A 16,444-nucleotide genomic window follows, 5' to 3' on the forward strand; every position below is an offset into this window, starting at 1 on the left:
TTTCAAACCAAAATACTACTGAAATTAGTGTCCTAAATATAAGAAGAGTGTTTAGCTGACACCCTCTACAGCTAGATTAATAAGGAAGTTAACTGGGAGGACCTCCTACAGCACGTAGGTTTTCTTCACCTTTGTCTAAAATCCAGTAAAACAAAGCGGGAATGCCTTTGCACCACAGGGCACGATGGTGCCTTGCCTTTCACAAGTAGCTTGGAAACAAATCAGATTAGAAGTGAGGGTGAAAAGGATTCTCAATTACAGTCTGTGAAACAAGTATGTATGTGGACCTCTGAGGTTGGAGGAGGTGTCTGCATTGAGCAAAATCTGAAGAAGATCTTCAATCTCATGAATTTATGCTATCAGGACACAGCAGCCACTAAGGCTGTGGACAGGTGCCCTCTTCTGAACTGAGCAGGGATTGCTCCACAATGTCCATCAGCTAGAAATAACTGCTGCAGTTGCTGTTGCAAGGGATAGATTGTGCGAGTGCTCCTTAGCCTTCAGGAAAAGCCAGTCCGGTCAAGCCAAGTCACCTTCAGTGAAGCCGGCAAGCTTTGCCTCAGCAGAGCAGGGAGCACTCACAGAACCTCTTCCAGCAACAGAGCTGCAGGCTTGCTGGCTTGCAGCAGTGAGGTGGAGAGGCTTTCCTCTGGCACGGCTGCTTGCAAAAACAGACAGGACAACAGAACAGAGGCACTGCAGCAGAAACAGAGGTGTAGATTGTACAAACACAACATACAACTGTTAAAATCCTCCCCCTCATGTACCACTACCTTTGCTCTTTCTTCAGCTGACTCTCACTGAATTGCATTCCAGCTCTGTTTCTGAGACTGTAACACCTACCAAAAACAATGCCTGCCTGTCCCTCTGTGCTCCTCTCTGTAAGGACTGTGTAAGGTCACTCCTTTTACAAGAATTATGCAGACTTCTCTCCACTTTATTTATTTACGGGTATTCTTTCATTGTCCTTTCACTCAAACCCTGTAAGACCCACCTCTGCCACTGTATGAATAAAATTTCATTAGGGCTTGAAGAACACACAGAAAACATTGGAAATGGCTGTCTCTGTTAAGACCTGAGATAGAAAATACAACAAATATCTCTTTGAAATAGAGACTATCTTAGTACAAAAGCCCCCAAATGGGCACCCAATCCTGATCAAGGCTTCTGCAAAGAAAAGAAATATGTAACAAACTAAATATGAACAAACCCAACCAGTTTAGCTCTATCTACTCCAGCCAAAACTAGTAGCAAAAAAAACAAACCCCGAGCCAACGAAACAAAACGTATGGGAAGTTTACCAGAGGATAAGTAGAATCCAGTAGATCGAATATATCACACTAGTTTTTCTAAAGGGATGTCTTTAGAAGTTTTGCATTGCTTTTTCTGAAAGGACTGTATTTGTCCTCTACAAGAAAAGTCTTCAAAATGAGTAAGGAAATGCTATGAACAGTTTCAAATCAATAGTTTTAAGAACTAGCTGCTTCCATTGTCATTTGCACTAAATTACATCTGTTTTTACAAGACATTCCGTTGATGTAATTGGTGAAGTATTTGCAGAGAAAAATTCTATATAAATGAGCAGAATTTCACCACTGGTACCTACCCTGATTCAAGTAAATTGACTTTTATTCCCAAAAGTGTCAGAATGACTCCAATGTAAACTTTACTAATTATTACTGACCATTTCAGAAAAAAACATGCAGTTAGTCTGAGATTCCGATCAACGGGTGGAACACGACTCCTCACCCCATTCCCAATGAGATCACAGGCTACCATGGACAGATTTAGGTTAATATAACATAGTCCATCTCTCTACTGCTAAAGAATGTCTTACATTAATATGTTTTATCATGCAATAGCCTAAAGAAATACCAAATGCTTATAAAATAAGCTGTACGAAAGACTATGACACTTGTTACAGCACCTTCAGCATGCAACATTCCACACTGGAGAATTGCTCACCTTGGAAGTACAGAATTTGGTGGTCTAGATTTTGCAGGAGATGTTACTTTAGATTCTTGCCCAGAGTTCACCAAAGATCCTGACAGAGAGTCTTGTGCTGGTGTGGGCTGGCTCTGATAGCTTTCCCTTGCAGATGGTGGATGCTCTTTGTCTTTTGCAACTTCTTTTTCCCTGGATCGAGCTTTGTGTTCAGCTAGAAGGATGTCAAACTGTTTTTTACGGCCTGGAACTGCTCGTCGATGATTAAGTGAATGAGTCTAAAAATAGGGTGGTTAAAAAGCATTTGTGTGTGCATGACATTGTTTATGAGTCCTCTACACTTCCGATACACCACAACTCTAAAAGATAAAATCTACTTCAAACAACTTTAGCCACAGTTATGGAATAAAGCTGTTATTCCCACACTATCTTTGATAATTTAGGAAGTCATTCTTAAGAAATGCCAACACCAAGGCTATAAACTATACTTTTTGCAACAATTTTCACTATAACAAGTCTATTGACTTACCTTTTCCAAAACAGAAAATATAATTCCAATAATTTTAAAATATTAAGTGATGACATTGTAGCTCTTAACTTACAATGAAAAACTGATTTCATTGGATTGAAAAATGTGAATACAGTTTATAGCAAATTTAACTGATCATCTTTACTGACAAGCAGCACATACACATATAAATGTTCATTATAAATGTCTTACATTGCTGCTACTTTTTGACATGAGACTTAGTGCTACCACAAGGGCAGCCTCCAAGTAATTTATTATTCAAAAATTATGTTAATTTTTTACTAAAAATTGACTATACTTCAACATTGTTGCACACATGAACCAAAAAAGAAGCATTTAAAATAACACTTGTGCTTCTACATGAAACGTTAATTGCTTTTTGCATAACAAAATGACAAGAAAAAAAAATCTTTTTAGAAATATCAGTGGAATAATGCAGATGCCTCTGATTCAAAGAAACAGAAATTACTCAAAAGAATTACCTGAAGACAGCGTCTGAATTACCATACCCATTGTCTGTAAGACAGGAGCAGGTATGACCTCTCAAACTACTGTGGTAGGATTTAAAACTAATAACAAAGCATCTGATATTTTATCTTCTAAGAAAATACCTTGCAGTGTGAGCGATCTTGTGCAAGGTTTCTTTGTTTCAGGATCCAGTACTCCACCAGTGTTTATTTGGGTCAAAATTCTCTTTCTGTTTGAGGGGGAGGTGGGGAGAAAAAGGAGGAAAAATAGATTATTACAGAAATTTTAACCAGAGTAGCTATAATTTTTGCCTGATAGTACTTAATTCAACCAGGCTCAACCTGAACCACTGTTCCCAGCCCCAGCACCCCATAACAGGGTGATGTGCATCACTTGCAGTTGTGCATTTTTTTATCCTTACATGTTTCAAACTATTTAGAGCAGGATTTCAATCACAGACTTCATAGAAATAAGTCTGCTGACAGAGCTGTGCTCAACAGAGTGGTCCAAACACAGGACCAAGCCAAATACCTGTGAGTTCCATTCCCTCTCTAACGCTGGCTGCCTCTGAGGCCGTGAAATACAGCATTTGCAAAACTAGCTTACGAGTTTGGCTAAAACACACATGGACTAAATATCACAAGTGCTTTAAATAACATTTCTTTGACATACTCAGAAACTCTGAAAAACAACCCACAGTGTCTCAAAAGTAAATGCAAGATTACTAGTGGCATTTTAAAAACAAAATTTATCTAAATCCGTCCCCTAAATCTCTCAAAATACCGTGTATGTTAGTTCTTATTTCCCTAAGTGAAAGGAGGCATGGAGCTTGAAGTTTGCACAGATAATGAAAAAAAAAAAAAAGGCATTTACATGAGTTCTACTCATGATTAATGTTAAAAGTGCATTAATATTTAATATGCTGTATTTGCATATTTCATTTTCATTAATATTTTAGTATTTATATACCACAGATAGCACCACCTCCTTTACGTTATGTTAATGTAATTTTAGGGTTTGCACTACAGAGCTCTAACAAAACTATGGACCTACACTTTTTAGTTTATGCGACTAAAAAAATCTACCATTATCTTTATACACCTTGACATCGTATGTTTTAATTGGCAGACTGGTTTGCTTTTGTTTGATAGTGGAATGTAAACTATTTGCCAAAGCCTATTTTAACTATACAGTGGTGTTACATTCAGATGTAATAAACATCCTGTACTCAAATACAACATTTAATCTGAGGATCTAAAAATTCTTTATAAATAAACAAATTGGAGCTAAGACGAAGACAGCAATTTACAGCTCTGTTACAATGTTATGACAGCATCACAGCAAGTAGAACAGCTGGAAGAAGAAACGTGAGGCCAAGTAGCCTACGTTAGACAACAACTGCTGTCCAGATATCACAATTACTAGCAGTTTTATGTAATGTGCTATATGGAGTTAAAATGATAAAGCAAACATTAAATGGTTATGTTATTGACCTATTATAATTTTATCTAGTCTGTGAATCTATTAGCAGAGACATACCAAAAAGTGAGCTTGGAAAAAAACAGCTGTCCTGTTTTTTTTAGTGAAATCTACAAAGGAACTGAAACCTGTCACAAGAAGTTATAGTTTCTGTGGCCTTTACAGCACAACAGAAACAGAAAAGTAGCTGTGTATGACTAAATATAATAAACATTCTTTTTCTACATAATGGATGAAAATGCATGTTCATGATCTAAAGGAGTTAATTACCCCTCTTTTTTGAGTGTATGATATTCCTATCACAGTTTCCTGAATCACCCACCTAAAAAACTTCAACGCAAATTAAAAAACAAACTAAATAGACTATATGGACCTAGAAATATGCCTTCAAATGAAAAATCATGAGGATAATAAGGCTGTGGAATGTGTTCTGAAAGTCACTAGGCAAGGACTGTTTTGGACCAGTAGGGAAACATACTTCAAAAATCAAAAGTGCTCCCTTTGGGAGCATCCAGATTGCTACTTGTCAGTAAGAGTGTCCCGACCAAGACAGACTTGCAGGACTGATTATAGCAAAGCCAGTTTTTAGGAAACCATAGAGAGGTAAAATCAACAGAATGAATTATAGTCAGAAAAAGTGGAAGCCTCCACCATCTACCGAACAACAGAATAACATGCTTTCCCTGGGAAACAGAAAATACTAAACAAAGAGGAAACCACTTCTCCTGGCTGAAGCGTGCATGGCTGTTCCAGGGAAATCATGAACATCTGATTGCCAGCTATGGACATCCCTGGTTTGGGCAACCCATTAAGTGAAGATTATCACCTTCTTATCAATAATGAAATGCAGCTTCTGACTACCTCTGTATTGGGAAACGTGTAGCGTGAGAACCCCTAGGCTCCTGTGCACAGGCACAGCTTGAGAAAGCTATTTCTCCAGCATGGATTCCACTTCTTCATGTTTGGTGGATGGAGTGAAGAGCATTCATTACAACCTCACTGAAAGAAGAGGAAGGGCCAAAACTGAATTGTCTCAAACTCCTGTTTGCAACTCACCAGATATTCTTGGTGTAAATTAGGCATCTGCATTCTTTAGCTTCACCCCAAAGAGAACAAGAACTAAGGAAGATTTAGGAAAAAAATATTTTTTTTTGCAGTTTGCCACTAGGGAACACTGATCCACTTATGCTGGGCAGGTACAGACTGTCTTTTGTGGTTCCACAAGCTGCTTCCTCTCTCTCACCAATGACAGTGCTCCTAAAAAGAGGGCAGGTTCATCACCCAAACAACCACCAGCTCTGAGCAAAGAAAAAAAACCAAACTTCAGACACAGTCAGGGAAGTGGTGTGAGAGAGAGTGAAGGTTGCTAAAAAGGAAAGAAAATAGATGTAAACTGGCCAGACCTATTAAGGACCTTCAAAAATTAACAGCTGTTCCACAGCAGAGGACTGAGGGAAACCTAAATCCCCTAGCCACCATCCCATTCTTTTAATGTGAAATGAATGAAATCTATGGGATATCTAAAATAATCACCCCATTGACCTTCCAAGATCTTTTTCTCAGCCTTTGCACAGTTCTGTACAATAATGGAGAGGAATCCATTATAGTGACACACAGTCTACAGGCCATTCATCTACAGTGCTCTCCGGACTTCTCCTATTTGCATCATCGCTAAATTACTGCGTTGCTGCATCAATATATGAGGCAGCAGAAGCAAGACTGAACAGATTCTAAATCTGATAATGACAGAGGAGCTTTAAAAAAATAGTATCAATTCTGTAGATTTGTTAACCATATAAACGTAAACTAATGCCTATCAGAGTGCTCAAACAGTCCGGTGCAGAGTCCCAGCCCATTTGGAAATTTCCACCATTCAAACGTTCCATAGCCTAGAAGAGGAGGGAGTCACTGCGAGTGACAGCTTAGACACAGAATAACAATGTAGTCACCTCCACAGAAAAGCAAGCAAGTTGAAGGAAGGCCCTGTAGAAATTGTTCTTTTTGAACACATTTCAGCAAGCACTCGTACGAAAAAAGGTACGAGTATCACCTACAGCCCTGCAGTGGTATGTGGTGACATGAAGAAAACAAGTATCTCAAAAAGTATCAGTTTCAATTGCCCAAGTAGGAATTCAGAATTGATGAGCTAAATCAAGCAACTAAACCATTAAACGAAGTAATGGTGTAAAAGAAACCAATATTTTAAATTAACTGCAAAATACAGAGTTTTTATTAGAATAACAAATTGGATCTTAGCAAATGAAATGTAAGGTTTAAAAGCCTAATCAGCTACCTTCTCTTACTATTTTTTCGTTTTGTGGAACACTATCACGAACAACGGTTCTGTTTTCTTAGATGCCACTTTTAACTAGTTAAGAAAGCAATTGGTGTACTGAATCCTTTAAGGCAATGGCATTGTTCCATACCCCCCACAGCCCTAGCAAACACCCCGCACTGGTCTGGAATCAAGCCAAGGCAGCAGTACTGTAGGCTAACTGCCAAATTTGAGAAAACGAAAAAAATAAACCTGATATTCAGTCAGAAAATAAGGCACACTCATGAACTGGAAATTAAAGCATTTATCTTGTACAACTTATACTTGGTTCATAACTAGTGCACATTTAGAAATCATGTGAACTAACTTTCTGCCAAACTGACGATCTAATGCGGATCATGCTGCCATTAGCAAAATTAGCCTTTCAGTACTCACAAGAAGTTCCTGCCCACATCACAAAGTACTGCCAGCTGATGAATAGACCCTGCACAGCTTCTGAAGCCATAAACTTGAGTCAGTTACTTTTGTTAAAAAAAAAAAAATCCCCCAAAACACTTTGTTTCCTTTCATTCAGAACAAAAATATTTTTTCAAGCTTTAAGGTGCAAATTCTCTACTTGCTGCCCAACAGCTGGCACGGGTCACCTCCAGGGAACTCCATGGAAAGTAATTCTTCCTCCCAAAGGATGGCAACCTTTCTAACCCAGCCTCTTCCCTCCCACGATGGGGCGTTCTGTGCTTTGGTGGCAGATTTGCACAGGAACCTACATCCTCCATACTGCCCTGCCTAAGGCCATCCACGGCATTCCCGCATTTAGTATCACTCCCTCAACCCCACCATCCTGACTTGCTGAGAAAGATCGAGATCCCCACGCTACAAACATCTTCACTCATGTGAATCGCAGGGGGAGAGAAGTGGAGGGGAATTATGACTTTTAAGACTTCCCCAGCATTTCCCATATCTTCTTAGAATTTTCTAATATTTCAAACCAAGAAAGAAGATTCTTTAAAAAATCATGACTTGGTGGATAATCCAATGTCTTAAACCTCAACTGTTCAACTTGATCATGACTATGCTAAAGTCACCCAACCAAGGCACATTTTCTTTTGTCGTAAACAGACCCAAATTACATAACGGCTTGAGGAAGCCTTCTGCCTTTCTGTTTTAATGAATTTATTTCCTTAAAAATTTGTATTTAGCCTGTTGACCAGTTGAGAAAAGCATTAAACACTATTTCAAGCTCAACAGAATGTGTACTTTGAAAAATATTTTACACATGCTAAGAGTGTGAAATCTTTTTTTCATATATGCAAACTGGCATCTTACCGTAAAAAAAAAAATCAAAACCAGGTTACAGCATTTTATTAGTTCATTATTTCTGAGCTACAGAAATATTAATGAAGAAAGATGGACTACCTCAAAGATGAACTACAACATCACTCACCTGAAAGTCTTTTGTAAGGCTTGTTACTGCTTTTAGTGCCATTTTGGTGTGTTTCTTGTCTATTGATGGAGCTATAATTCCTTGCCATTCAGAATCTTTTCTGGTGATGGTGGCACTGACTTGGATGTCAAACCAGATTTAACCAAAGTTGGAGCAGGTATGGTGGAGGAAGAGGCTGAGGAAGAGGTGATGGTGGTAGTGGTCGCAGAATTCATTTTAACATTGGCACCATCTGCCTTCACTAGGTTAGGAATTTTCTCTAGACTGACTACTGGAACAGGAACACTGCAAAACCAAAGAAAAATCTTCAAGTTGTATTTTCTGTACCAAAGATTTACAGTTATTTAATACCCTTCCACAGATACAAAAGTGTCGACGCAAGTGACACAGTACCATCAGACCAGACTAAAACGAAATACTTAGTACCATTATTGACTCTTTTGTTCAATCAAATGTTTACAAAACCAGGCATCTGTAAAGCCTGGCAATGTAGCGAATTATGAAAATGAACCTTTGTATTTTTTTTTAAGATCCAATCCCCTACTATTCATAAACAAAGTAAGTCTTTGGTACTAAGCAAAACACACTCTCTTACATATATGGTCTCATGCCTTTAATACAAGCACATATCAGATATGTGTATGCTGTACTAAACTCAACGTGATAACAAAGTAGTTTGCTAACAATATTAGTATTTTTAAACAAACACAAAATATAATTCATTCGCTCAGACATGTCTGAATGACATACAAGTTCTGGAAAACAAGGAGAAAAGATTTTAAGCATAGACATCTTAACAGCGGTCCCTTCAAAAGTATTAAAGTCCTTGATGAATTGAGGCATTACTAAAAATGTATTTTAATAAAATCTTGTGAACTTAAAAATTAAAATTCCCCATATAATGCATTACCTTATTTGGTCCTTTTCAGACTACCACCACAGCATATTGTGACACTAACAAATGGTTACCACCTCCATTTGGTAGCAAAAAAAGATTAAGACAAGTAATTTTCAATTCCAACATTATTTTAACATTTCCATCTCCTATATACCATGAGGAAATATCCAACAATGGTAGCTGCTTTTACCTACCCAACAACTCCAAAAATTGGATGTCTGTGACTACGAATTAATATATTATATACCCCTCCTTACTGAAACAAACCAGTAGAGAAAATATTAATCAAAAAACCTAAATTCTCAGAGCTTTAAGCCCAGGTTTCATTGAAGGCCACAAATGAAAACATCATTCAGTCTCTTCCCATACACTGCCTGAAAAGTTGCTTTTCCAAATAGCTGACTGCCTGCCTTGTAAGCAATGCACACATGGATTATGCAAAAATGACAATTTTCAGACTATCGTTCCACACGGAGCAAAAGAAACACAAGTTTCTTAAATACAAATGCAATGGTGATGTTTAAAAGGTAAAACAAATTCCTGCATGTAGAATGAAGAATTTAAGGGTCCTCCTTAAACAGTATTCCTGTATTTTCCTTTCTGAATTGCACAGAACTAAGCTAACCTCTGTAATTTTAATCCCCGGCATATAGGTGACAGTCAAGGAGACTGTCCCACAACAGAAAAATTTCTTAAAACTCGGGAATTCTTTAATCTATTATTATCTTAAAGGTTCAACTTGATATACAGGCTAAAGGTAAAATGAAACATGTTTATATGAAGAGTGAGAAATTACTCCTTAGCAAACTGCACTAAAAGAACAATCTGCTTCTTGCACATCACTGCAGGTATTTTGCACGGCAGTGCAGAGCTTCTGCAAGTGCGTTACTCATGTGACGTTTGTTAAACACACAGCTGCTGTTAAATCAGTGTATCTTCTAAAGTACGCTGGCACATTGCAGCTCAGGTTAGCAGAGTTTCTCACCAGAGACCACAACGTTGTTAATGGCCCAAGACAGGAAACATTTGCCTGTCTGCACATCACCGTACGGTTTGGGGCTTCCCCCCATTCACATAATTTCAGTCTTTTGTGTCTGAAAAATGGAACCTTCGCTGCCTTCTTCCTATGGAAGGAACGGTTAACAGGTGTGGAGTTTGTACAATCAGAAAAAGATGACTTTGAGATGGCATTCTCCATGGGACGCCCTTAGGAAACATTGGAAGCAGGGTCCAAAATAACTCAAGTCTTGACCTTCCTAGGTTACAAACCCTCTGTTTCTCCATAGCTGATAGCAGAAAGTGCAGCATGCGTGGCTGGAGTGGACTCCACCATACTGGAAAGTTGTTGATCTTTGTTCTAAGGGTATTTTAACATTGAATAACGTACGAACCTTGATATAAACAATACGTATATAACACTAAAAAGAAGATTTAGAACACCAAGACATATTCTGAAGCTGGAATTAAATGATATGAAACTTCCATATTCTGTGGTACCATAATCACAGCAGTCAGCTAGTCAGAATACAGATCCGACTGCAGTAAATGTAGAGTGCTGGCCAGTAACCTAAGCAAAAAAATTTAACTTACTCACAAAACCAGAACTGCATTAAGTATTTCAATGACAATGCAAACATGGACATATGAAAACAGGATTTGATCCTCTACTTTTTTAAACTCTGAATTTATTAAGTTAAACGACAGATAAAATTATTATAACATCTCAGGGTACGAATTAAATTTTGTTTTTGCTTTTAAACAGAATGGCAATTACATTTTCTGAAAACAGGAGAATTTTTTTACTCTAGATCAAGTAATTTTACTATATAAAAACTATGTAAAAACATATGAACAAATCTTCATGCCCAGTTTCTAAGATCTATCTTAATTCAAAGTACTGATACACAGTGAAAGGGTCAAGTGTATTATCTGGTCTAGTAGCAAAATACAGTTAATAAATATTAAAAAAGCTCCTCTGTTTTGCAGTGCTCAGAACCTCAAATCCGAGGGCACATACACGTGGATCACTGGTGATAATGAAAAAAGCCCAGGGATGGATCATTTTTGCTTAGTTTTGTTACAGATCAACAAGTCAACCTTCATATGCATTTCATTGCAACGTAGAAGAAAAAAGAGAAATACTCCAGTATTTGAACACACACATTCTATAGGACTCCTGCCAGTCTAGAGTTAAATTATTGAGTTTTTAGAAGGTACAGATGATAATTTCTTTTGTTTTAAAATGTCGTGGGTACAGCATTTAACATTAAGGAACTCTAGCTTCATCTCAGCATAACACAAAGATGAATCAAATATCAACAGCAAATTGGAAGCTGCACAGGACCAGTGACCATGGTCAACTACTAAGGACGAAAATGGAAATAAATCACAAAAGCTTATATTCATATTTAATTGTTACAGAGAGTTCTTTTCCCATCTGAGTTTTTTGAGTGAAAATTGAGGACTTCTTAAAAAGTTTGTTAGAAAGCTAAAAAGTAAGGTTTTTAATCTTAGTTACTACATTTTAGAAAGAATTTTTGAATGAAGAGCCTGTTTAGATTTATTAAAGACAACTGCTGGAAAGACAATTAGAAAACCAACATGCAACACATGAAAACTGAGGAAGGGAACACAACAATCAGTAAAAATGAGGAAAAAATGGGGAGTACAGACCATTGCCAAGATAGGTGAGAAAAATCTGTATTCAGTAAAGACAAGTTTACTTTTTTTTTACAAAAGAAATCCTAATAATAATAGCAGTATCTACCTAAAGTACAGTAAACAGTTATTAGCAATGCAAAAATGACAGAAACATTCAGTATTTCTTCTGTACTAAGAAGGAAGCATGATAACACTCTCCAATCAGATAAAAATGTTTTTTGATTCCCTCAGTAAGTGTAAACTGCCAGCTGAGAAACCGGTTTGTTTTTTTTTTTTTTTAACATGAGCAAATCTGGATAATACGGCCATGAGTTCCAAAAGCGTTGAAGAGACACTAGGTCTCAGCATATTAATTTCTAATTGAATCTCAGAATATTTGGCAACTTGGAGAAGCTAGCTGAGTGCTGCTGTTGCATCCACACTGAAAACCCAAAGCAGAGCGTCTTGGAAGAAATAATGGAAAAGCTAATAAAAATAAACTGATAAACAATTAGTTCATACGGTTTTGCTGAAAAACAGATCTTGGCAAAGAAATCTGGTTTCACTTTTTGATGAGGTTACCAGTTAAGCTGACAAAGATAACTGTCAAAATGTTCCGACTTTCGAGAGGCATTATAAAACACAAACAAGGACGGTTTAAAAGCAAATGTTAAACAACATAAAATTAAAACCTAGTTTTTCAGAGATTTATGATTCAATAAGGGAGCTTGCTAGGGGGACTTTTTAGCCATCATTACCAAGTCTGACATGACTGAAAACTTCACTGGTCTTTAGAAATGAATATAAGATTGCTGGTGATAACATTTGCTGATGGAATCAGGATGTAGGGAAACTAAATAATGAAGACACAAAGGCAGACATAAAAAGTAGCATGGAGTGTTTGGTAAAGTGCATTAATTCAAAAAGACATTTTAATACAAGCAAATTTAAAGTTACACATGAAATAATAAGCTTTTCTTTCTGCAGTGAAATATGGAGAAACAACATACTGGAAAATACTGACAAAAATATTTAGTGGTCACAGTGGATAAGCACTATGAGCTTTTATTGTATTGTTGTGCTTATATTAAAAAGGGGATATGGCAAATAAAATTAAGGAGCAAATTTAGTTTTCACATGTCCCTGGTTATACTGATGCTGGAATATGGCTTCCGGTGTTGCTGACCAGTGGTTCAGTAGCAATGTTGATGAATTAGAAGGGAATCAGAAAAAGGCCACAAAAATATCTGATGGCTACACAAAGTGCTTGATCATGACAGACTTCAAAAGTCCATTCTCTTTTTCAGGTAAGATAACTGATTTCCTTCTGTTTTCTCATGTTCTTGGCCAGGCAGTTGGACTAGATGATCACTGTAGGTCCCTTCCAACTGAAATTATTCTATCTTATCCTGTCCTATCCTACTCTAACTACTCCTTCAGCAGAACCTGTGATGAACTCCCGGAACAAGAGTGAACTTCCCTTCTAAGTACCTTGTGGCAATTTTTTTTAGTTCCCAGCCATTGCTTGTCACTGTCGTTCCGAAGCAAGAAAAATAACTGCAGTATGTCACAACAGTCCTCATACCTAGAGTTCCTTATTACCTCTGTTCTCCTTTCTTCAGGCTTTTAAAAACTATTTTTCCTTGCTGTTATGTAATTTTGCTGGGGTTTTTTTTGGTCATTCGAAACTACATTCATTCTAAAATCTCAGCCACTCATTCAGCTCTTCTCAAATTTGTGAGAAAAGAAATTCCCAAACATTTTAAAACATTGCTCTATTCTACATTGCTGGATTGCCTCTACAATGTAACAAAGTATTTGTGATTTAGTGTTAGAACATGTGGTCCCAGTTAACTCTGGTGAATTTTGTTTCCAGTTCCAGGCTGTATTAGGAATATCCTTACATCTTGACTAGCTTCACTTTCTCAACCTCAGTATGAATAAGGGTATTTCCTAATACAAAGAAATAAAGACTAAGAGATGACTAAAAAAATCCTTTGAAAAGTGACATTATAAATTTTAAATGATTACCCATAGATACACCTTTGTAATCCTATTTCTGTTTACAGAAAGACTGTCAGTTTCTACATGTTGATGAAACCCACATAATTTCCATCTCATTTTCTTCATTTTCAGAACTCCTGGCAGGCAATGGCTAGTCCTTGTGGATGGAGGACAAGGAGACTTGCTTCAGCTGGTATCTCAGGGCTAGCTTACTTTAACACTTTACCCCAATTTTATACTCCCTCAGGATCATGGGTGGATGGAAATGAACACCCTGTAGCACCACAGCACCAAAATCCCCCAGGGCAGCGCTCAGAAGCTGCGCTGGGGCACGGCAAGCAGTGTAGCTTCCTTTGAGCAGGTCGGCAGTGAGGGAGAGAGTTCCTGGCCGCAGGAATGCCTTTCATAAAGGGTACCTGGGCTATTCTTATTAATGAACTCATGATTATTGTTATTAATGAGTTCATTATTATTGTTATTACTACCAATCATCTTATCTGTGCCTTTTTCTCTCTATTTTCTACCATTTTGCTACACCTCTTACCACCTCAATTGCAAGCTTCAGAAAACGATGGCTTACATTTATCTTGTGCACAGTGCAGTGGTGCTCCAGCACTGCTCCAGTCTCTAAGCACTGCTGTATTAATAGCAACGACATTAGAGAGATACAGGGGGACAAAAAAATGAGAGCTGACAGATATTTCTGGATGATGTATTCACAATAATCCTTCATATTCCAACTACAAGAAGGGAAGTATTAAAACAGCAGCTACAAAAATGGAACAGTTCCAGATCTCTTTCATCTGATCATGCTTTTTAAAGCATTAGCTGAGGAGCAACCTGAACCTCTGCAGCACATCTTAGAACAACACATGACGTGAAGAAGGGAAAGAGCTACTTGGTCAATGTTTAAGATGACGACTCAAGCAAAACTATAATGAATTAAACAATGGAAGAGTTGGGTCTACATGCAGGCAGGCATGACAACAGACAGATCTACAGGGCCATGCTGTTGCAGAGGCCATTGCTGAAATAGTACTACTAATTGTAACAGCTAAAATTTAAAAACGATGCTGTATGAAAGAATCACGCAAAGACAACAAAGGTTATTCCAGGTCTGGAAAGTAATCATTACAAGTGATACAATTCCTGAATTAAGCTAATTTGATAACTGTCTGGAAGAACCTATGTCAAATAAACATTTGTGGTATGAGACTACAACGTAACAGACAAAAGCACTGAATGACTGGAAGCTTCTGAGGATGATAAACCACAACACACTTGGATACATGATGAATCCTATTTGCATTTTCGAGACAAATGTATTTGTGTCAATTGAGTACTTCTTTCTAAAAGATAAGTGGTTGAAATTCTATGGCTTGTACAGACAGCTGAATGGAAGATATAATCATCTTAAAAAAGAATAAATTTTATGAATAATTTTTCCTTTAAGAAAATCAGACCTGCTGAATATATTCTAGAATTCTAAACAAAAATTATAATCCACTAACGGAATAAGAACAAACACTTTCTTCCACAACAGCTGTCAGCTCTCTATAACCTGTGATGATTATCAGACTGATTTTATTCTTTAACAAGTCACTTAATCTAAGGCACTTAACACTAAATTTTGAAAGACAATTTCACTGATCTCCGCTTCAGACTGTTTGTGATTTGTTATGTGATGATTACAATATCTTTAACTACTATATGCCTCATTTTTCCCCACTGGTAAACAAAACCACAGCATTACCTCCCAGCAAAGCTGCAAGAATCAGGTAATTCACAGGTACAACTACTGACATATTCATTGCCAACATATTAACAGATCAGTACAACAGTTTTAAATGGCTAAATCTACCTTGCTGAACATCAGGAAATATTTGGGATGTTCCCAATAAAGGGAAAAGGGATTGGTGGAAACGCGCAGTTATTTTGTTCTCTTCCAGCTTTTACTGACTGACAGAATGCCATCTGTTGCCAGAGCGGAAGATATTGTTTATAGATTCAGTTAGTATGCTGAAATGTGGATATGTAAGTTGCTGTCTGTAACACTAGGATGAGAAACAGGTTTATACTCAATGGTGTTAATACTCTGAAGTCCTTTCTGATTTTCTTTTAATTAGACTTAAAAAAAAATCCTCTCGTATAAAATTCCTCACCAACATGCAGAAGAAAAGGTCACTATTCAGTCAAGAATTTTTTTTAAATAGTAAATGAGGCACTTACACCTTAACTAGAACAGCCTCTATCTTATCTGTGTGTATGTGTGTGTGTAATCTAAATATCCAGATTTTCTATTTTCAGAATTATATACCATAATTGTCCACAGTGCCCATCATGCTTATGGAGATGGTGGGTTCAGATTTATAGGAATATTAGATTTTGATCAAGTTTGTTCCAGTGCAAGGTAAATTCTACAGCTAGGCAGAAGCTGCTCTCTTCATCATACCAACTACTGCACATTTCAGGCAGAAAATGCGAGCTATTACTTTTAACATAATTTGAGTTCATGCTTTGTCTCATGAGTGAATGGTTTGCATTAGATTATTTACTGCTTTAAGGCACTTGTGTCCAGAAATCCTTCCTAAAATCATGACCCTCTTATGCTAGATATTACATATGAAAGGGAAGGATCTTTACACAGTAAGTAGATAAACTTAAGAAAAAGGAAGTCTTACTATCTCAGGTTTACAGACACAGAACTGAGGCCAAGGAAACTAAGGCGTAGCAGTAGCCTGTGCAGGAACTGAACTCAGATCT

At 37.3% G+C, this 16,444-nt stretch overlaps 1 protein-coding gene across 1 annotated transcript in view; it reads right to left on the minus strand.

Annotated features, from left to right (window-relative positions):
* The window catches only part of ATXN7L1 (ataxin 7 like 1), a 119,982-nt gene that overhangs the window by 13,954 nt on the left and 89,584 nt on the right, over positions 1-16,444 (minus strand). The window contains 6 exon segments of the mRNA XM_068401695.1: positions 1,966-2,222; positions 3,085-3,090; positions 3,092-3,139; positions 3,141-3,166; positions 8,140-8,213; positions 8,215-8,424. Coding sequence (XP_068257796.1) covers positions 1,966-2,222; positions 3,085-3,090; positions 3,092-3,139; positions 3,141-3,166; positions 8,140-8,213; positions 8,215-8,424 — 621 coding nt within the window.

Source organism: Nyctibius grandis, chromosome 5 (genome assembly GCF_013368605.1).
Source record: "Nyctibius grandis isolate bNycGra1 chromosome 5, bNycGra1.pri, whole genome shotgun sequence".
NCBI classification, from domain to species: Eukaryota; Metazoa; Chordata; class Aves; order Nyctibiiformes; family Nyctibiidae; genus Nyctibius; species Nyctibius grandis.